This window comes from Paramisgurnus dabryanus, chromosome 1 (genome assembly GCF_030506205.2).
Source record: "Paramisgurnus dabryanus chromosome 1, PD_genome_1.1, whole genome shotgun sequence".
In the NCBI taxonomy this organism is placed as follows: Eukaryota; Metazoa; Chordata; class Actinopteri; order Cypriniformes; family Cobitidae; genus Paramisgurnus; species Paramisgurnus dabryanus.
This window is the reverse complement of record NC_133337.1, coordinates 26559187-26581617: the sequence shown is the minus strand read 5'-3', so window position 1 is coordinate 26581617 and position 22431 is coordinate 26559187. Positions and strand designations below refer to the sequence as shown.

At 36.8% G+C, this 22431-nt stretch overlaps 1 protein-coding gene across 10 annotated transcripts in view; it reads right to left on the bottom strand.

The window, feature by feature from the left end:
• The window catches only part of flncb (filamin C, gamma b (actin binding protein 280)), a 62948-nt gene that overhangs the window by 27603 nt on the left and 12914 nt on the right, over positions 1-22431 (bottom strand). For 6 of the 10 annotated variants that reach the window (XM_065289955.2, XM_065289953.2, XM_065289946.2 and 3 more), the window contains exons 2-9: positions 9563-9811; positions 5068-5165; positions 4083-4233; positions 2414-2532; positions 2217-2294; positions 1844-2006; positions 1444-1644; positions 360-482 (exon numbers count right to left, since the gene is read on the bottom strand). In XM_065289955.2, the coding sequence (XP_065146027.1) occupies positions 360-482; positions 1444-1644; positions 1844-2006; positions 2217-2294; positions 2414-2532; positions 4083-4233; positions 5068-5165; positions 9563-9811 (1182 nt within the window). The remainder of the gene's footprint in view (positions 1-359; positions 483-1443; positions 1645-1843; positions 2007-2216; positions 2295-2413; positions 2533-4082; positions 4234-5067; positions 5166-9562; positions 9812-22431) is intronic. The other 4 variants (XM_065289950.2, XM_065289956.2, XM_065289952.2 and 1 more) reach the window with 1 other exon arrangement.

Genomic DNA, 22431 nt, shown 5'->3' with positions numbered 1-22431 from the left:
TATTTGTCAGTTGGGTAAGAAAAATTTACATTATTTAAAATACCAAAGATACATCTTATTAGCTTGCACAATTTCGTTTCCCAGCTCAATTTATCTTGTTTAAAGAATTTTTTAGCTAAAAACAAGACAAAGTAACTTACTACTAAGTTACTCACACACACTCCATTACATCACTTCCTGTCTGTCTATGAGCTTCCTGTTTAGCTGCCAAAGCGGGCAAAGCGCCAGCGCATGCCAAGAGCCAGAGGTTGATGTGCCCGAGAGGACACATCCAGGGTGGGGAAGGATAGAGACAAGAAAGGGTGCGGGACCAAGCTCGAGCAGGCATCAGCCACGCCCCCGGGGTGGCCCGTACTAACTTGGTCGCCTGGGTTTGGGTGGAGTTGGGGGAGGGAGTTTCTTGCCCTTTTCTGAGGGTGGTGTGCGTATAGACTGAGGAATTATGTTAACCGGGGAGCCGATCTGCCGGCCGCTCGTAGGAGCTAGAATGACACAGGCGAAAGGAGAGAAACACAATATAGCGTTTCGTCATCAACGGGAGGGTGGAGGAGACCCTTGAAGCAGAGGACACACAGAGCTCAAACCAAACAACCACGTTTCAGTCGGTACCATCAGGGTATTTTCATGCTGTCAATCGAACAACCCTGAAGTCATTAAAGGGGGAAATACAGAAGTCAACAAATTTACAAAGCCATAACGCCTCTGCTTAAAAGACCAGCATATTCTGTATTTTGGGTGCTGATGTCCGGTACTGGATATTGGCAGGTCCTCATTGGTAAGACTGACCAGTAAGCAACAATGGTGATCTACTGTTGGTCTAAACCAGAAATTGAAGCTGGTCTTTTCAGCAGTGGTAGTATACTTTTAAGAAATAAAGGCTCTTAAAGGGTTCTTCAAGGTGAAGTCTTAGAAGTACCATTACTGGTTCCCCAAAGAAACTTTCAGGCCAACATCCAAAGAAGCATTAAACCGTTTGTGCAACAGAAAGGTTAAAGTTTCTTTATGAAGCCATACAGCTTGAAGAAGAACCTTTTGGGAACCTTTATTTATAAAAGTGTAGACAATTTAGAAAGATATGAATTCACACTCACTCTACATAAATGTGAGCATTTAATGCATGAAGAAACAACAAGGTTTCAAGTTCCAACAGTGGAGTTTTCTTGTTAAGGCCATTGGTACTCATGTACTTTTTACTACTACTTGTTTTCTTGATGCATTTAAGGCTACATTGTTAAATAATGTGAATGTGACAGCAAACACTCAAACCTCGGGCTAAGCAAAACATTTCCTGTGAGTTAAATATTCTTCATCCTTCAATGGAAGCTTGAATTGAAAAAATGATAACAGGACAAAATCTTTCGAAGGCTTTCTGACTACAACAATCAATTTGTCGCATGAAAACAGATCAGAATTTGATCAACCACAACAGCACATTGGTCTCACCCTCAGAGATGTGAACGGTGAAAGGGCTTCTGGGTATTTGCTGGCCAGCAAATGTCACATACACAGTGTGGGGTCCCTCTAGAATGGGACCGTAGGTGCAACGAAAAACGCTATCGCCCCTATTTTCCAGAATAATCTCCACTGTATCTCTTCGTCCCTGAGAGTCCACGATGATCACACCGACATCACCCGCTCCGGCACCTGAGGGGTCACAAACACATGAAATGTCTCGAGCTAGCCTTGCATGAACAAGAGAAAGCTTTTCATAAACAGAAAATCAACTACAAATGTAAAGATATTTATGATTTTAGACAGCTAAAATGTTCAAAATGTCTACATACTTTTATATTCTGTGATATATTTCTGTTTAGAAAAGCAAATGTAATTATGATGCCATTACCTGCTGTGTAGATGTCAAAATAGGTGGGCTTGTTGGCAACGTTCCCCACTGGTTCCAAGCCAGGCCCACGTGCCTGAACCTTGTTTGGGTCTCCCAATGCTTTTGACACATTGACCAGAAAAGGGCTCCTGTCAATATCCTGACCAGCAAACAGCACCTTCACCTGAAGGAAAACAGAAACACCCCTGTCTGTCAGAGATGAAGATCAACTACCCTACGACATTTCTGCTGTCACAATCGTGCATCATACAAAGCGTCTTCAGCCTGCTTTCAAGACCCAAGTGTGCTGTGTAGAAACTGATGCATCTTGATAGCAACACACCGTGCGCTACTTGGTGATAAATAAATTGTTGTGTTCGAATTTGATTGGTACCTTATGTAGACCCTCTACTTTTGGCACATAGACCACAGAGTAGCTTCTGTTTCTGTCGTTGTTGGCAATGACTCTGGCCTGTAAAACATATTAAGATATATTTACAGTGGATAAAACAAAAAACTGCTCCTTACTGAACTATTGAGTTGAATTATTGAGTCTGAACTGCTAGATGTTAGATGATGCTTGATTCTGACCTCCTCTGTGTGACCTTCTGGATCTTCAATGTAGACCAGCACCTCCCCAAGTCCAGCCTCCACGGTCTCAACGACAAACTCAGCTGGCCTCAAAACCACATTACCTCTGGGCTCAATACCTAGAGAGAGAGAGAGAGAGAGAGAGAGAGAGAGAGAGAGAGAGAGAGAGAGAGAGAGAGAGATAAGGAGGTGTTAGGTTGAGAAAATTGGTTCACTTAAGATGTAGAGATTTAGATCTAGAGGCTAATATCTAGAGGTGAAGGCCTAGAGGTAAAGGCCTACAGGTGAAGATCTAAAAATGAAGACCTAGAGGTGAAAGCCTAGGGGTAAAGCCTAGGGGTGAAGGCCTAGAGGTGAAGATCTAGAGATGAAGATCTGGAGGTCAATATGTAGAGGCAAATGCCTTGAGGCGAAGACCTAGAGGTCAAGATCTAGGGGTGAAGGTTTAGAGGTGAAGATCTAGAGGTGAAGGCCTAGAGGTGAAGATCTAGAGGTGAAGGCCTAGAGGTGAAGGCCTAGAGATAAAGATCTAGGGGTGGAGGCCTAGAGGAGAAGATCTACAAATTAATATATTGGGGGAAGGCCTAGAGGTGGAGATCTAGAGATAAAGACCTAGGGGTGAAGGCCTAGAGGTCAAGATTTAGGGGTGAAGATCTGGAGGTCAATATCTAGAGGCAAATGCCTGAAGGCGAAGACCTAGAGGTCAAGATCTAGGGGTGAAGGCCTAGAGGTGAAGATCTAGAGGTGAAGGCCTAGAGGTGAAGGCGTAGAGGTGAAGGCCTAGAGATAAAAATCTAGGGGTGAAGACCTAGAGGTCAAGATCTAGAGGTAAAGGCCTAGAGGTGAAGATCCAGAAATTACGATCTAGAGAGGAAGGCCTAGAGGTGAAGATCTAGAAATTAAGATCTAGAGGTGAAGATCTAGAAATTAAGATCTAGAGAGGAAGGCCTAGAGGTGAAGGCCTAGAGATTAAGATCTAGAGGTTAGGGTCTAGAGGTGAAGATCTACAAATGAAGGTCTAGAGGGGAAGGCCTAGAGGGGGAGATCTAGAGATGAAGATCTAGAGGTGAAAACGATCTAGGAGTGAAGGCCTAGAGGTCAAGATCTAAAGGTTAAGGCCTAGAGGTGAAGATCTAGAGGTAAAGGCCTGGAGGTGAAGATCTAGAGGTAAAGGCCTAGAGGTGAAGATCTAGAAATTAAGATCTAGAGGTTAAGATCTAGAAATGAAGATCTAGAGGGTAAGGCCTAGAGGTGGAGATCTAGAGATAAACATCTAGGGGTGAAGGCCTAGAGGTGAAGATCTAGAAATGAAGATCTAGAGTGGAAGGCCTAGAGATAAAGATCTAGAGGTTAGGGTCTAGAGGTGGAGATCTAGAGGTAAAGATCTAGGGGTGAAGGCCTAGAGGTGAAGATCTAGAAATGAAGATCTAGAGTGGAAGGCCTAGAGATAAAGATCTAGAGGTTAGGGTCTAGAGGTGGAAATCTAGAGATGAAGATCTAGAGGTGAAGGCCTAAAGATAAAGATCTAGGGGTGAAGGCCTAGAGATAAAGACCTAGAGGTAAAGGTCTAGAGGTCAATATGTAGAGGTGAAGGCCTAGAAGTCAAGATCTAGATGTGAACAGGTAGAATATTATATAACCATTGTTTGTCATAATCTGTCAGCCTCACCTGGCCCATAAGCCTTGGCTCTTTTGGGGTGTAGGGTTTTAGACCGCAGAGGGGCACCAGGTTTGAGTTTGGCTTTGGGGAACTGAGACAGGTAGGTCATCACAGAGTGCTCATCCACGTTTGGATCCACAATCTCCTCGGGAGCAATCACCTGGACGAAACAGATCAAAGTAAAAGCTCTAAATTCAGTGTAAATGTGGAAAGAGTCTGTGCACATTCTGGAACATCTGCTGTGCACATGAGTCTGTTTCAGCAGGAGTGGCTCCAATTAGATTCCTGGAGCGGCACTTCTCAATTTCCTGCTCCTGGGGGTCCACCAGCACTGCACATTTTGGAAGTCGTCCACATAAAACACACCTGGTTTATCTCATCACTTCATTAGGAGAGACTTCATGACCTGAATTGGGTGTGTCAGATTATTTAGACACCTTAAATGAGCAGTGCTGGAAGCTTTTACATAGGAGCAGGGGTCCGATAAACACCTACTAAACAAAGAAGAGGTACGGCTCGCTGGTTTGATTCCAAAGAAAACAAATACTGATGTATGGATCGAATGCACTGTAAGTTGTTTTGGATTAAAGCATCTGCTAAATGCATAAATGTACTGCTCCTGCCAGGACTGATGATTAAAACACAACTCTCAAGACTATGATGCACACAATGACATACACTAAACTTTAAAAGCTGTCTGACTTTCACTGCTCTGCTCAGTCCCATCTTTTATGTCCTACTGCTTAAGTGTCCTGCTATATTTAACACTAGGCTAGAATGTTGAGAGCTATCTGCAAATAGCTCTATATGGTATTTAACAGAGCTAAAGAAAGAGAGAGCGAGGGAGGCCAACAGGGATATAAAGAAATACGCAGCTTGTCATTTAAACTTGTAGTTTGTTTTATTTCTCCTAATGGATTAATGGTCTATTTGATAAAAGCATACAGTGTTCCTAAAATGATTTGGACACTATAATATAAGTGAATGTTCGTACCTGAGGCACGCCGAGCCAATCGTCAGCCTGCTGCATGGCTTCTCTCGCATTTTCTACTGGCTGGCTTGGGTCCCATGTCTCCCAGTCAGGACACAGGCCTTAGATGGAGAAAAAAAAGAAAATTGATATAAACAGACTCAAACCAACATTAAAAGACTTTTTTGCATATGACTTTACTAGCTCTTGTCACTTACGGCAATATACTCTGCAGGTTGTGCATTCGTTTTAGAGCAACTAATCATTCGCATATTGTTTTTGTTTACATCATATATGTGTGTGTACTGTGTATAATAATTATGTATATATAAAACACACCATGTTTTTTTGTATTAAACATTTCGTAAGGGCATAAGGATCAACTAATCCATTTGGTTTATCTTGACCTGAAACGATTTTTAAATAAGCATTCGCTTTTTTCCAAGTGCGGTCAGGCTTATAGCAGTGAACGCTTCCCTGAACACACGCTAGGTGCCATCTGAAATAAAAACACTTCAGTTATTATGTTCAGGATTAAACTTAAAGAGCAAGAGGCGTTTAGTTCAAATGGAACCAGAGACCCTTAAACCACAAGACTCAACAACGCCTGCCAAAAATTAATATCTGATCTGGTTTTGTTTCCCTAGATCCACCAGCGAGCCTCATACTTGGCATAGAAGGTGAGTATCTGTATTGGGTGGCCTCTTAACACTGACACATTTTGAGGTTTTTAATACACTTAAAGCTGCCAAGAGCGGCAATTAAACATCCCTGTAGATCCAAGATGGAAGCCAAAGGTAAGACAAACATTAGGAATATATTCACTGAATAAAATTACAGGAGAGGAAAACAAATGTTGAATGTGACCACACTGAAATTCTGCAATCGAAATCTAATTTATTTGTGGAAATGAAATCATGTTACAGGGTTTGATAAATGTAAACAAAGAAGCCAACTGAAGTCAAATGAGAACTGTTTCTATGAAATCATTTAAAAAAGTAATAATATGCACTCTTTAGATACAAGGATGCACTTTTTAAAAGGTTACCACGCTACTTCTGAGAGTGTAGGTCATTATTCAGATAATTAAATCAAATCAGATTTCCTTTATTTCACTTTGTAACATTCCTAAATCCTCCTGGGATGATATGGATCATCAAATTTCACTTCCATATTAGCTTAAGTTCCAAATATAAAATTCTCAGCTGTTTAAATTGTTATGCTCATATAATTTTAACAGCAAAGAAAAATGCTGAACAGAAGGGTTTGGTTTTAATAGAGGTTTTGGACCCTTCTTAATTAAAAGTCATTGTTTGAAAAGCTTTAAACCAGAATATATATTTTTTATGTTTTATGTGTGGTGTTTACTTTATCGTTTTTTTCTATTTAATAAGTTCATTATTTTTACCATGTTACTTTAATTATTTTATTTTTTCTTACTATTTTTATTTTTCTGTAAAGCGCTTTGAAAAGTACCTTTTAAAGGTGGTATACAAAATATAGTTTATTATTTATTTATTATTATTTTGATATAAATTGATCATGAATAAATAATTGATTGATAGATAAATAGATTGATTGATTTATTCATGTATTATATAATATACTGTAAAACACAGCATACAAAACCAAGTGTATTCCAAGTGTACCGAGGTCTAAAGATCGATTTATGTGACAAACAGATGCAAAAGCGATCACCATCCACTATAAAACTCAGAACTGGCACCAGAAGAAACGATACATTACATGATCATTGATTGTGAATAGCATTGGCGCCCGTATGTCTCATCACCGATTGCATTTGGATGTAAAATGTTATTTATATCAATGAATCGTGTAATCCAATTTTTGTAAAACAAGACCAATTTAAATCAAGTATGCAAATATTACATTGACATAATTGCTAGTATTGTATAGATTTGAAATAGCAAACATTGTGTCAGTGTAAAATTTACTTTTTAATATTTAACTTTTTAAGCTTATTAACACAAAAAATGTAAATAAAAAGAAATGTAAGGGATATTAAAATTACTTTGCAAATACTGCAAAAACAATAAAACACAAATACTGTATTATTATTATTATCTAACTGTTCTGGGATGAAACCTCTCATGTCAAGCCAGCTAACCGATGCTAACTTTTCACAATTCTCTTAATGCGAATTCTGCCTTCCGCACACACAACAATATAATGAAGTGTGTATTGGCAGGAATGCATACAGCAGCATGTGCTATCACTTATGCATGTTTGCTCTCTTAGTCCCAGACACATTTCATGCAGTTAGATGACAGACCAGCGGCTCATTAACTGGGACAACACGCACCTATAACATTCAATGGTATGTGTCAACGATTATTTGAAGAGTTTGGTTCAAAAACAAGATGAAATAATTTTTTGTTAAAACATGTTTATTATTATTATGGTTTTTATTTATGAAAGATTAAATCAAAATAAACCAATTGCAGTTTGATTGATAATAATTGGAATGCAAAAACAAGATTTTTGACAAATTTTAATCTCTTTTTGGAACCAAACTCTTCATTTCTTTTTTAGTTTCAGAAATGTACCTGATCTAGCATTTCAACCTACAATTATTTAAAAAGATTATATAGAAAAATATAACAATGACTGCACTGCATCATTTCTTCATAATATTTTTTTATATGTTTTAACACAAAATCTAAATATCAATGTAGTTCAGGGTTTAAAGGGATAGTTCGCCGAAATCATCATCATTTGTCATCATTTAATCACCCTTTTCTAATTTCTTTGTTCTGCTGAATACAAAAGAATATATTTAAAGAATTCAAGCAGATCTGGGGCACTATTGACTTCCATAATAGGAAAAAATAATATAGTGGAAGTGAATGGTGCCCCAGATCTGATTATTAACATTTTCAAAATATCTTAATTTGTGTTCATCAGAACAAAAAAATGTATACAGATTTTGAACAACATGAGAATGAGTAAATTATGACTGAATTTTCATTTTTAGGTGAACCAGCTCTTTAATGTGTATGGGTGGGGAATTCAGTCAATACAGTATTTACCACAGACACGTGTTATCTTTATCAAATATATTAAGTTCACCTAATGAGAGCACTGTGTGTATTTATTGTGAATAATGTGTGTCTTTTCAACACACCTTAACATTTCTTGTCAAAGAATATGTGCAAACATATCAACACTTGCTAATCTGCTGAACACAGCATCAGTGCAAAAAGTCAAACCTGTAATATATTATGGTTGGCTGGGTGAGTCACATTTGAAGCACAAAAATCTGACGTAACTAACGCACAGTAGTTCAATTCTATATTAATGTGCCAAAACCAAAAAATAAAAGTCTAAACTGGTAGTTTTCTTCTCCTTGTCAGATTATATAAGTCACCAAATGGATATATATATTATGGTATTAGGGTTAAACTGTAGAGCAGAATCTCTCTCCAAGAGTCTCTCCAAAATAACGTAATGGCTTAAAACAGCTCTGTTCTCATTTCATTGGATCTATCCAACCCTTCTGTAATATATGACCGAGTACTGCCGGCAACGACTGCTTTTGATTACAGTGTGGACGAGGATGGACACCCACATTCCCAGATGGACCTGACTTTTCCATTGAACCCTTATTGAACAATGCAGGTTTCCACTAATATAACTCTGAAACCTATCCAGAGATATTTGATTTATGAATGCTTGTTTTAGATCGAACAGATCGAGGTTGTATTTTGCTTTATCTTGGCTTTCATCTTTGCAGTGAGGTCATGAGCTGACGCTTTCATTTTCAGACCCAGTAACCGCAACATAACATCCAGACATCTGTGGTTGTTTACCAGATCAAAATTACTGCTACATGGATCTAATTAAACATATTAACTCATTCGCCGGCAGCCATTTTTTTTGAAAAATTTCCCGCCAGCAAGTTTCACAAAATGCCTTCAAGAAAAATTTTCTTCTAAAAATATAGAAACATACAAGCATATGAAAAAAAAGAACAGACCCTCTGCTTTCAAACAAACAAGAAACAAACAAACTAACAAAATATTTTTTCTATGCTTATAAACTCTTAAATATATGTCTTTTTCTTTAAAATATTTGTTTTTAGCAAAAAGCTAAAATAATAGCATTTTTGTGAAGGAATTTTGTTAGAGATCAGGTTCAGAATGATTATCAAAACATACACAGAGTTTAAAATTAGTAAATAACATTTGGCTTCAGTTTTTTCATTAAATGGGTAAGTACCGTCGCCATCTAATGGATAATCCCAGTATTGCAGATTAACATACAAATTCATCATGAACACTTTTTAATGCAAATGTTTTCTCTTAATTGACGAGATAACTTGTCAATGGCAGGGAAAGAGTTAACAAAGAATAGTTACGGTTTAAGACCGTATGTTGAGAACGAACATTTGGTCGCATGTATATGCAAAAACATCTCCCTTTATTGCCAATTCATGATGTTTAAATATCTGAATCTGAATAAATTTGATCTATTAAACTCGAATTGTAATTGTACTCACCAGGGGCGCAGTTATCCACCAGGGCTCCCAATGCTTTGCCATCTCTCCAATCCCTGTGAAAGTTGTTGATGGGTAGCTGCGGGACCTTGTTCTGGATCCAGCCCAGAAGACGCTGTTTGGGCGTCAGCTTCCTGGCATCTTCATCGTCCTCATCCTCCCACATGGGCATGGAAATGGAGTAGTGCAGGATAAGGGTCCATATCAGGCCCAGGATGAGCTTCAGGTTGCCATCCACTATAGCTTTACTATCTGTGAGGAGAGAAATAGGGAGTCTTATTCTTCCACAAGTGATAAATAAACAAAAGATTTTGATTTCTGGCACCGAGGCTTGTGTACGAGAGCCAAATCCTGTTGAGAAAAACCTGCTTTCGGGCCAGATGTGAGTTCACAACTCTACCTTGGCTGGAATAATGACAACATCTGTGTTTATTTTTCACCTAGCCCAACCCGACATTGCGTGTTTGGTTTCTTGGCCTCCGTCGGGCCGTCCTTTGTTTATCCATTGAGATTCACAGCCCGCTGTTTGTTCTGTTTGCCTGCTGTGTTGATAGTTTTTACAGTTTCAGATGTGCACAAATAAACAGGACGACCTTAACCCTGAGCGCATGGGTTAAAAACATGCACACAAACACATCACAGTTACTGTCTTACAGTTAGGGCACAAAATTGTCCAAAGGTTCATAAAAAACATATTTTTAAAATATCGACAGGCTATTGCACATGGTTTCCCGATTTTTAAAAAATGGCACAATTTATTAAATGTTGACATACAGGAAGTGACATCATTTGGACCCATTTAAGTCATTCCCTGCCAGCCATTTTTTTTAAGTTTTTTTTTTTGATTTTCACAAAAGTTTCACAAAATGCCTTGCAGGAAAATATTCTTCTATAAATATATAAACATACAAATATATCAAATGAAAGAACAGACCCTATACTTTCAAACAAACAAACAAACCGGAAAAAAAGTTTTATCCTATCTATATATTTTTTCTCTGCTTATAAACTTTTAAATATGGGTATTTTTCTTTAAAAAATAATTTGTTTTTTTTTTTAGCAAAAAGCTGAAATAATTGCATTTTTGTGAAAGAATTTTGCTAGAGATCAGATTCAGAACGATTATCAAAACATACACTGCAAAAAAAAATGTTCAAGAAAAATTTTTCTTACAGTAGTATTTTTGTCTTGTTTTCAGTAAAAACATCTAAAAATTAAAACAAGCTAAAAAAAATCTTCCAATGGGGTAAGCAAAAAAATCTTGAACATTTTTCTTAAACACTAAATTCAAGATCGACTCAGAAAAAGAATTTTTTTTTATGTTTATGCACAAAATTTTTTTTTGGATATTTTTGTTCTAAAAACTAGACTTATTTTCTTGGGTCGTTTTGCTCATCAAGAAAAAGCATCTTAATTTAAGAATTTTTAGATATTTTTACTGAAAACAAGACAAAAATACTAAGAATTTTTTTCTTGAAAATAATTTTTTGCAGTTTACACAGAGTTTAAAATTAGTAAATGATGTTTTGGCTTCAGTATTTCATAAATAGGGTAAGTGCGGTATTGCAGATTAACATAAAATTTCATCAGGAACACTTTTATTATGCAAATGTTTTTTCTTAATTGACAAGATAACTCGTCAATGGCGGGGAAAGAGTTAACAGCATGCAAAGAGTTCAACTAAATAATATTGTTTTTTGTTCTTAATTTTAACAAAAAAAATTCACGCTCAAACATGGAACCGTGTTATCGAATGTATTATAAGTTGAGATACATGATATATCGGCCTATAATCGATAAAAGCATGTCTTCGGACATTGGCCGATTGTTTAAAAACATCCAGTGATCCGGGCAGATTATATTCTGGAAATCAAAGAGATGAAACACTCGTCAAAACTCAAACTGTGTGATTATTTTGAATTGGGTTTCAATGACAAATGAGGTGTAATTTGTATGCTCTGCAATTCTAGGATTTCATAACAAAATATTTGGAAAAAAGGAGTAAAAAGCAAAACTATCGATATTTATCGGTATCGGTAGATGTCATAAATAAGCGAATAGCCGTATCGGCACAGAAATTTTATGACTTGCATCCCTAATAAAGAAACAATTATCATCATCATTTGTGTTAACAAAAGAAATGCGTGCACATCACTGGGGAAATTTACTAAATCTGTCCAATGAAGAGCCTGCATGCTCAAAACTTAAAATGAGTCCATTATTAAATGCTTGTATTTTTTTAAGCTTTTTCAACCCCTTCATCAAATAATTTGCATGCATTTTTTAAACCCAACAATCACACAAAATTCCCCTGTTGGAGCGTTTATCCTGTCAGAGGACTCATAACTACAGCATGGAGCATGAATCAAAATCCAGTCACCAGCTAAACGCCAAAGGCATGATGTCATCCTGATGTTGGATCAGTGGAATGAGGTCAGTTTAAATAAAACACACAGTCATGTGAAACTCAATCAGGACGTTGGCTTTATCAGACTACACTTTGCTTCAACCCCCAATGTTGCTCTCTACACCGAACACTGCAGTACGCATGCAGAGATCAGACGGTAATCTGATCCCTCCCATCATATAATATAATACTGCCAGACCTCTGTTTCTCTCATTATGCATCACTCGCTGTAATCAAAAAAGACTTCGCTGCTCTTTAAGATCTGACTTTTGGGATTTTCTTGAGCTTTTGGGGAACACAGCGTATTGCGTGCTGATTGTGGACATTGTGGAGAAGGTTTTTGGGTTCCTGTGGATTCTTACGGAGGATTGATCCAGAAATGTACTGTATGTGCATCAGAGCCAAGCACAACAGAAACAGACACGGAGAAAGAATTTGAGATGTGGGGTTAAGAGAGGCGATATACAGTAAGGGAGAGAGAGAATCAAAATGCACTACAGAGAGAGTAACTGAAAATTTTCAGGTTCCTACTTTTGCATAATTTCCCCCCTCTTTTTGTATTTTTTTAAATGTGAAAAGGCGGCCTGGTCTCACTGTTAATACGTAGGATTAATACGTAACTTTCAAAAAAAAAAAATATATATATATATTTTTTTGTATGTTCAAATAGATGCTGAAGCATAAAATGTAGACATATCCGTAGATGTAACATTTAACCATAGCATTATTATGTCTTTACAGCTACAAAAGGTAAACATTTACAAATCTTTTATACCATAAAGATTCCTGTAAAATTTTCCTTTAACCATTTTATCGATAATGTTGCTTATTTTATACTTATATTGTTACTTATTATTTGATCAATAATTTAAAAAGGTTTTATATTATGCAACGTAATGGACAGAAATGTATAGGAAAATTTTAGTAACAATGTAGCATTTAAAAGATATTTCAAGCCCCAAATACAGTCCTACCCCAAAAAAAAAAAGTTTATTAAAATCATGTACTGTTAGAAATAAAAAGCATAACAGACAGACAAGTGTAATCACAATAATTTATTTATTGCGAAATTTCAAAAGCAGAACCAAAAGTAGTTAAATGCAGATGTGCTGCAGCCACGGTCCTCTCTGAAATTTATGAAGTACAGAGAAATAATAAAGTTATTAATCCACGACAAGAAAATTAATCCAGCTTCTGTCTGTCAAGGCGCACATTTCAAATTTCAAAAGTACATCGACTGAAAGACGGCAATGTCGCAAACCTGTGATGCAGCATGCAAGAGCCAATGAGCGTTGATATCACTGCCTTAAAGCAATGTGTCGTAAAGCTTCTCGAGGCGCAATATTTAAATTTGAATTTATAACAAACTCGAGATTTGACGTTTACGGTCGCTGATGAGAACTAAGATCAAGATCGCTGGATAAAGGGCTGAATTTGGATCTGTTCCTCACAATCGTATGAATTTAAAAGATGTGGATTACAGCGAATGAATCAAATGAACATCTTTTGTGAATAAATATTGTTGCATAGAAGAAAACGCCTTTTGTGTGTCATGGCAAACAAGTTAAAAATAACAAAATGGTTAAATGATTACAGAAATGTTATTCATTATAGGGCGGTTTCCCGGATAGGGCTTATCCTAGACCCAGACTGAAATGCATGTTTGAAAAAAGCCTTTACTGATTTATCTTAACATATATCAGTGCCATTGTTTTGTCTCAAGATGCACACCAATTTTTTGTAAGGTTTGTTGGTAAAAACTACTTATATTTTCTAATATAACTAAGGGCTAGTGCTGGATTAATCTAAACCCAGTCTGGGAAACTTTCCCATAAAGTTTTAAAGTGTAGTCTTATTAAATATTGAGTAATTCTCTGAAGTCCATGAACATCTTATTAGGTAAATAAGTCAGAAAAACGACTGAAAACACGTCATTGATATGAGTAAGAAATGCCAAAGCCCACCATTTTTGTATTTATGAATCGGATACATAGAAATCTACGTCTGTAAAGCTGTTAATATGTAAATAGTTAAATGCATTAGTCTTGTCAACATGACAGTATTATATATATATGAATGTGCATGAAAGCGTAAGTCAATGTACATTTGGTACAACCACACTTCACATACATAACATTTAAGTACAGCACATAAAGATGAGAATAGCATATCACACTATATGTGCCATGAAACAACTAAGCTCTTGATTAAAATAACCCAGCATATGTTATTACGTAATGGTTGGTTCATAGTTTACTATGGGTTGAAAACATGATATCTCTTCCTAATTTAAGTGCAATCTTCACATAGACTGGTACTGTAGATTCTCCAACATACGGCGCTAGCAAAACAGCTTGAATCAAACATGTTTAATGAAAGATGTCAAAACACAACATTTCCTTCCGAAAACACTACACAGAGCGACAAACGAACCCTCCGAGTTTTGAGGAATCGGAGATAACACGAGCCAAAAAATCCAGGCTGCTCGGATACAGCGCAACCACAAAACGAGAGGGAAAACAAACATGAAATCAGAGCTCGGGAAAAGACCAAACAGTGAAAAAAAGAGAGAGGAGATGTGGAAATAACTCATTAGGAACACAGAGGAAAAATAATAAACAAAAAATTAAGCAATGGGGCTGTAACTGATATATTAGTTGATATTTTGTGCATTTTTAATGTATGTTTCCATATATGCAATGGGAATGTACTCGCTACGGATCACTTTAAAGAATAATGTGATGTGATTTCCCTGGAAAATTGCTGTTTAAGGAATTTCCTCAGTGATTAAAGGAGGTCTGCTCCTCCTCTGAACCACAGTATAGATAAAGTCAATGCTGAATATTTCTTCATAAAGTCACTGTTATAGGAGAAACACATGTAGTGTTGTTGTTACACTGAGTGTTGATACCCAGCTGTTAATGATTGATTACTTTACTATTTAACTCTATTGCACTCCACATTCACCAGACAGGTAGGTAAAAGGATTCTGCTCTAAAACACCACATAGTTACGTTTAGTAAATTCACTTTTACAACTTAATTTTTTTATTCTGCTACATCAGGAGTTTTCAAACTTTTTGTCATCCAAACCCATTTGAACAAAATTATTTACTTGAGGTAGACCCTGAAATTTTAAGTAAATGTTTTAATAATTTAATAGCACATTTGCATGTTTAACATTTATTTTCAGTTTTTATCAGTATTATTTTACACAGTTATTGTTATTATTACCTGTTATTGGACCTTTTTTATTGGTGCATAAAATGTATCTGTCTATTTCGCATAAGTTTTCTGATATAGGTTTGTGTAATGGTCATATGACATTCAGATTTAACAAATAAAATAAATCTTGTTTTATTTAGATATGGCATGAGGCATCTGCTAATTTTGGAGTAAGGAGTTCCCCTCCATGAACATAATCAGTTTGGCAGCATCACATAGTGCAGTTTTCCTGGCAAGAAACTTTCTAACAACTTTATTTTGCCAAAAAAATATTGCATGTTCCATAGCGATGATTGTATTTTACATTGACTCTGTCTTATTGTTTTCTAATAATTTTTTGTTGTTTATTATTTATTTGTGATCCTGCCTGTGAAATCTAGACTAAAGTCTCATAATCATAATCAGTCAATCAGTGTTGTAATCAAAACCACCTAGACCAAGACCAGGGGATGTCGAGACCAAGACAAGACCAAGACCAAAGGCAGTCAAGACTGAGACAAGACCAAGACCATCAAAAATTTGATGGAATTACATCTTGGATATTTTGGGCCTTTGTATTAATTTTGTTGACATTTCTTTTTGGACAATCCAGAAACCCAGAAGTTTAACATCCAATCACATTAAATGGGACATTTCACAAATCTTTGGGGTTCCAAGAGTACGTATGTGAAGTGTCCTCATTTATAGCATGTTAAAATTGCCACTTTGTAGGTGTGCCTTTAAAATGCAAATGAGCTGATAATGCAAACACTGATCACCATAATGGTGGTTTGTTGAAATTGAAATTTTGCTGTCAATTACTCTCTCTCTCTCTCTCTCTCTCTCTCTCTCTCTCTCTCTCTCTCTCTCTCTCTCTCTCTCTCTCTCTCTCTTTCATGGCAGTGCTGTGGTTGGATATTGCTGATTAAGGGGTGGTATTATTATAATAAGATCCCCTTCTGACGTCACAAGGGCAGACACATTTCAATGAGCTATTTTTTTTCACATGCTTGCAGAGAATGGTTAACCAAAACTAAGTTACTGGGTTGATCTTTTTCACATTTTCTAGGTTGATAGAAGCACTGGGGACCCAATTATAGCACTTAAACATGAAAAAAGTCAGATTTTCACGATATGTCCTTTTTAATGATGTTAACACATAAATCAAAATCTCAGCACCCAATTCGTCATCGCCGCCAAGTACACGCTGGACCCCAGGCATCTATTAGTGATAAAGTCAAAAATTCCAGTCTAGTTGGTGTTGGTTACACTCAGTCCCTCAAACCAGGTGTGAAGATCAAACTTTCAGCCCAGATGGATGGGAAGAACATTAACTCTGGAGGTCATAAACTAGATTTGGGACTCGAGCTGGATGCATAACCCCCCCATCCACGTTTCACTGGGAATTACTGGAAAGAAGTCTTTCAACACGCACCCATCTGCAGATACTCCTTTAGTTTAAACCCAAACTTGACCTTTGCGTTTCATATTTATTTGTTGTATTTCTTTCAGTGATCATTCCCAAATGCCTCTCTCTCCAGACCGGAGCTTTAGTCTGCTTGTGTCTTTATTTATTCTGTCAGGTTATGGATGATGAAAGAAAGCGGTTTGCACAAAAATCTTGTCATTATTTACTTGGCGCCATGTTGTTAATTTGGTGAAATTCCTGCATTTGTGGTCTTGAAATAAAATCCAGAGACCATTAATTCTAAAACCAAGACAAGACCGAGACCAAAGACAGTCGGGGCCGAGACAAGACCAAGACCATCAAAAACATTGTCTTGTCTACTAAACACCACAGTCAATATTAAAGACATCATGATGATATTTTTCACAGTATGTTCTTTAAATTATGTAGGATGAGCTAATGTAGAAAACTGCTGGGTGTCACCTATATACTGGTTATCTTATCATTGAGAAGATCTCATGTCATTCTGTCCTTTACACGATCATAACAAATCTCGAATGAACTTCTGCAGCGTGTGTTGGGTAAGAGCCTCAGGTGACGGTCGGGCGTAGTTTGGGTAACCAAACAAACATCAGAGTCTCCCTGGAGGAGACGGAAATTTGGTTGTGATCACAGAAGACACGGAGACAATGGCTTCTGTGTGAACCAAATATTTTGACTCTGGAAATATTCAACCTACACCCACACAAGCATATGCACAAAAACACACACAAACACACACATACAAGTCTCTTTTAGAGAGAATATAAAATAAATCAGCGGTCTTTTGTTTCTGTGAAGACAAACTCATCAATCAAAATACAATGAACAAGAAGAGACACAAATACCGTACATGTGTATGCATGGACTGAAAAGGTTATTTGATATTAAAAGGCAAAAATGATGCATATTGTTATAAAACTTAAAGAAACAATTTGCTCATAGCGTAGTTGTAGAGCATTGTGTTAGCCGCACAAACGGTCATGGGTTTACTCATTTAAAACAATGCATACCTTATTATACACCGTCAATTTGGATAAAAGTGGCTTTTCTTAATGTGTTAGATGTAAATACATTTCATTGTTCCATAGAGACCAAAAGAATAAGTTTTAAAGAATGACCTGCCTTTTACTTTTCATTTAAAGCCGGTTTGAATAAATGCAATATTGCACAGAAACAGCAATAATGTCAAATCTTTATCAGGTTTTAAATGAAATGATGTTTTGGTATGATATCAGATGACTATTTAAACATGCATGCACTTAGTGAAAATCCTGGAGGCCTTGAAAGAAAAAGCAATGAAGCACATCAAGACATGCAAGCATATAACAGTGAAGATCTGAGATGTAAACAAAACACACAAGGGTCTGACAGACATGAAGCAGGTCAGCTACACAAACACACACATATACACAAAAAAAGCATCCAGTATATGCAACATTTTTGTGCAATGTAACGCAGAACTAAGCCAGCTGGAAAATGCTCTTAAAGGAATAGTTCACCCAAAACTAAAAATCAGCCACTATAATATTCACTTTCAAGCTATCCTAGTTGTTTCTTCTTTCAGTCAAACACACTCAGAGTTATATTAAATCATATCTTGGCTCTTCTAAGCTTTATAATGGCATTGGATAGTGCCCCATTTTTAAATCTCCAAAAAAGCGCATCCATCCATCAAAAACTAATCCATATTGTTATTAAATATCTTCTGAGGCAAAGTAATAGATTTTTGTAAGGAAACAATATTTCAAAATGTATAAACCACGGCCTTATGTGTGTGGTCACAAGTGAGTTGAGGTCATGTGATGCGAAGTTACCAAAATGCTAAAGTTATACGCATAGTTTGATTGACAAGTTTTAAGAAAACAATAGGTAAATAAATATTATTTAAATAAAAGACTACACAATAGTTTCACACAAATGTTGATCCTGTAGTTTTATATTCCCACCGCAATCTCATGGCAATTCGTAATTTTACGAGGTGGTTAATTCGTACGACCACACTCATACGTTTTTTGTATGATTTGTTTAACCACTGTAATGTTAGGGTTAGGGGTGGGGTGTCTTTATTGTTTTTGAATGATAATCGTATGGTTTTTAACGATTCACATGATTGGCGATTCTGATTGGCCAGTTGTGACTTTCCTAGGTTCCTTCTTTTTAGTTAACTACCGCTCAAAACTAATAACACACGGCTGCAAATTATTTTGACAGGTACAGTTTCATATTAAAAAGAAATATAAATAAGTATTTTAATAACACATATGACATTATATTTACAAATGATTAATCCAAATAGTGTGTTATCTCAAATTATACCACGGGCCTGTCGAATGTCTTATTCTGATTGGTTGAGAAATGTTCCATGGGTGTTGAATATTTTTCTGTAAGCTGCACACCTGACCTGTTAAATGTCTTAAAAATAGGCACCAGAGCAATTATTGTCGTAACCGTGGAATAATTTACTCCGGTCCTTTTAATTATTTGAAAATAATGCACACCCGCGGTGTAACGGCATGACATTTTTTCTTATAATTCATCGGCCCGCGTCAATTATTCCTTACGTAAACATGTTTTCCTAATGGAAGGTCTGTATTTGTTAAAAATCAATATTTAATACTCAGCCGTGTAATAAGCGGAATAATGTACAGTCAGCAGGTTGTTATCGCGGAATAAGCCCTTTCTCGTCGGGTCCTGATCACACGGTCGGGGCTTATTTCTTCAATAACAACATGCTATCTATAAATTATCTCTTACTTAAAATACATATACATTTCCGTAAGATCAGGTTGATTTTCCAGTCAGCATTTCTGTCAGTACACAAAGGCCTGAGCAAGGTCAGTCTGATAAAGTAATCGAGGGATTCCCCCTGTAGTTATGGAAAGATAAGACGAAGTTCCTGTTATCGAAGATTCTCCCAGAGCAACAGAAAACACACAGGCCTGTCTGAAGTCACATCCTGACCCCAAACACAGATTACATTGTGTGTGCGAGTGTCCATTCACTCTCCGAGAGGGAAAGTTCACAGTTCTCCGATGTAACATTTAATTCCATTACTGCATCTCTGACCAAGTTGGTTGCATGGACACATGCCATCAAACCTCAGATTTTCCACAGGATCTCTAAAGGACAATAGATGTGTGTTTGTGAGAGAAAACGCACACACATCAAGCTTTGAATAATGACCCCCCAGGCAAAGCACTATGACTGATTCTTAGCACATGTACAACACATCTACATCATCCTAAACCAAGAGGAACCTTTATGTGCTAGTATGTAGTCACAGTTACATGGCTGCTATCTAAGCAGTGGTCCATTATCCAAACGCGACTTACTGTACGGTACATTTTTCATCATTTGTCAGTATGTGTGCTCAGTGAGAATCGTTGCATTGCTGACACAATGTTCAACAACTGAACTACCATGCAGTATTCACTATGCATCTCCACATTTTACACTACAATTAGTATGCAGTACACTTAGTAAGTGTACACTGCACATCCACCTTATTTTTAGATAATGGGCGTGGCTTGTGTGTTCCATGGTTAATTAATTGGATATAGAAAAGTAGGCAGTAGCAGCAGACTTACAATTGGAGGGGGCGGAGTAAACGGATGCTCCACCCAAGCTGTCAAGCTGATGTCATCAGAAAAGGATCGCCGACATTTTCAGATTTTGATTCAAATTTATGAGGGCACATGAATTAAAAAAGACCCACATGGATGAATTGTTTATAATAAACATTTCAATATTCCATAAAAAATAAGAATTGTCTTTTTTTTATGGGGTGTGGCAAAGAGGTGTGACATAGGGTTGACCCTCCATCAAATTAATGTAAGTAATGACACGATTGACACTTTTAAATGTGTACGTTTTGCACCACTAGCATCTTCAAAGGGTACAGAGAATGAAAAACCATTTTTACCTTGTCTTTGTTGAATAATGGTAGTCTACCCGCATTCACAAACATACAAAAAGTGCTAGACATGCTAAACATCTCAGTCTCATAGAAATTCCTCTTTTAGAAATGTCAGCCAGAAAACGGCCCAATCTGAAAAACTGATGCTTATGACATCACAGGCATCTCACTGCCCCTTCACAATAATTGGCAAAATTTTTAGAGTGGCAGCAAAGTCAGCCAATCAGTAATGAGATTGCAAGTTAAGCCAGTAGGGGGAGCCAAATAGGTGCAAAACCACTTGTTTAAAATCCCCCACCCTAATAGAGCTATCTGAGAGAGGTTTTTAGGAAGCTTCTAAGGCATTACAGACCCAAACAAAAACATTTTTGTCTACATGTCACATCACAGAACAAGGATAAATACTAGTGCTGTGTTCAACATATCGATACGACGATACATCGCCATGAACGCCTGACGATGCCCGCATCGATATAGCACCTTCCGTATCGATTCGGATGTACTTTTGAAAGTAACGTGACGAATTGCTGTTGATCCGCGATCCATATGGAAAGGACGCATGTGTCCCGCGGAGTACGTAGAGTTAAAGGTGGCGGGATATACTTTCACTTTGCGTGTCTGTCTGTCTCGCTGGCGCACGTGTCTGCATAGTGAGCCGTATACTCGCGCTCTCTCTCTCTCGCGCGCATTAAAGTCAATGAGTTCAGTATGAAAGCGCAGATATCTTAGCCTACCCTACTGCAAAGGGCTTTATTAGCCATGCTCTTATAAAACAGTACTAACGCATTTGAGAAGAAACACGACAAAGATCTGCTTGTGAAAAGTGTACGTCTAGAGAAGAGATACATAGCTACTTCAAACTATAACTGTCACATTAATAATCTGATTTCTATTAAATAGTATTAAGTCTGACTGCATGTTTATAGATATATTCACAGATGTAGAATAATGAGAAACAAGAGTAAGGCGCCATCTTTGTAAAACTGCTTTTAAAAAAACATAAGTTAAGTACTAACTCTGGGATTTTAAATATTTCTAATAGCTAATAAATGAATGGCAAAAACACAACTGTTACAACACTGCTTATTCAATGTACAATAAACAAATAATAATAATAATAATAATGTTACTAAATTCTGAACAAAAATGTAAATCAAAATAGTCTTGTATCGTGATGCGCATCGTATCGGGACCCTTGTATCGGGATACGTATCGTATCGGGGAATTGTTGGCGATACACAGCCCTAATAAATACCCTGTTCAATCATTCTGTCTCCTTTAAATGAAATTTCAAAATAACGTGTGTTTTACGAACAGGTTCCACAAACATTCGTACTAAATTTTTTTTTAAATGTATGCAAAAACGTAAGAACAACTTAGACCACACGTGCGCAATAATAATGAACAAGGAAAAAGAACCCTATAATATATATCTTTTATATATTTTTTCCTTGTTCATGATTATTGCGCACGTGTGGCCTAAGTAAGGTCTTACGTTTTTGCATACATTTAAAATAAATTTTAGTTTGAAAGTGTTGTTGAATCACATTTTGTAGGTTAAAACGTCTGTTCGCACATTTTGTGAACAAATTTGTGCATACGCATGCTTAGTGAGTGAGACCCATCGTTCTTAGCTCTCATTGGTGGATTACATAAACAGCCCCGCCCCCATCTCACACCATTGTTTGAGCAAATGTTGCTCTGGTTAGAACTCTCAAATGTTAAAAGTGTTCACGATTGTGTTAGCAGCGAAAAGATCATGGGTTCGATCCCATGTGACCCACACTGGTAAAATTAAATGTATAAATTAAATGCACTGTAAGTTACTTTGGGTAAAAATGTCATACAGTAGAAATGTTAATACTGTAGAAACTAATTTACAAATGGCTTTAAGTT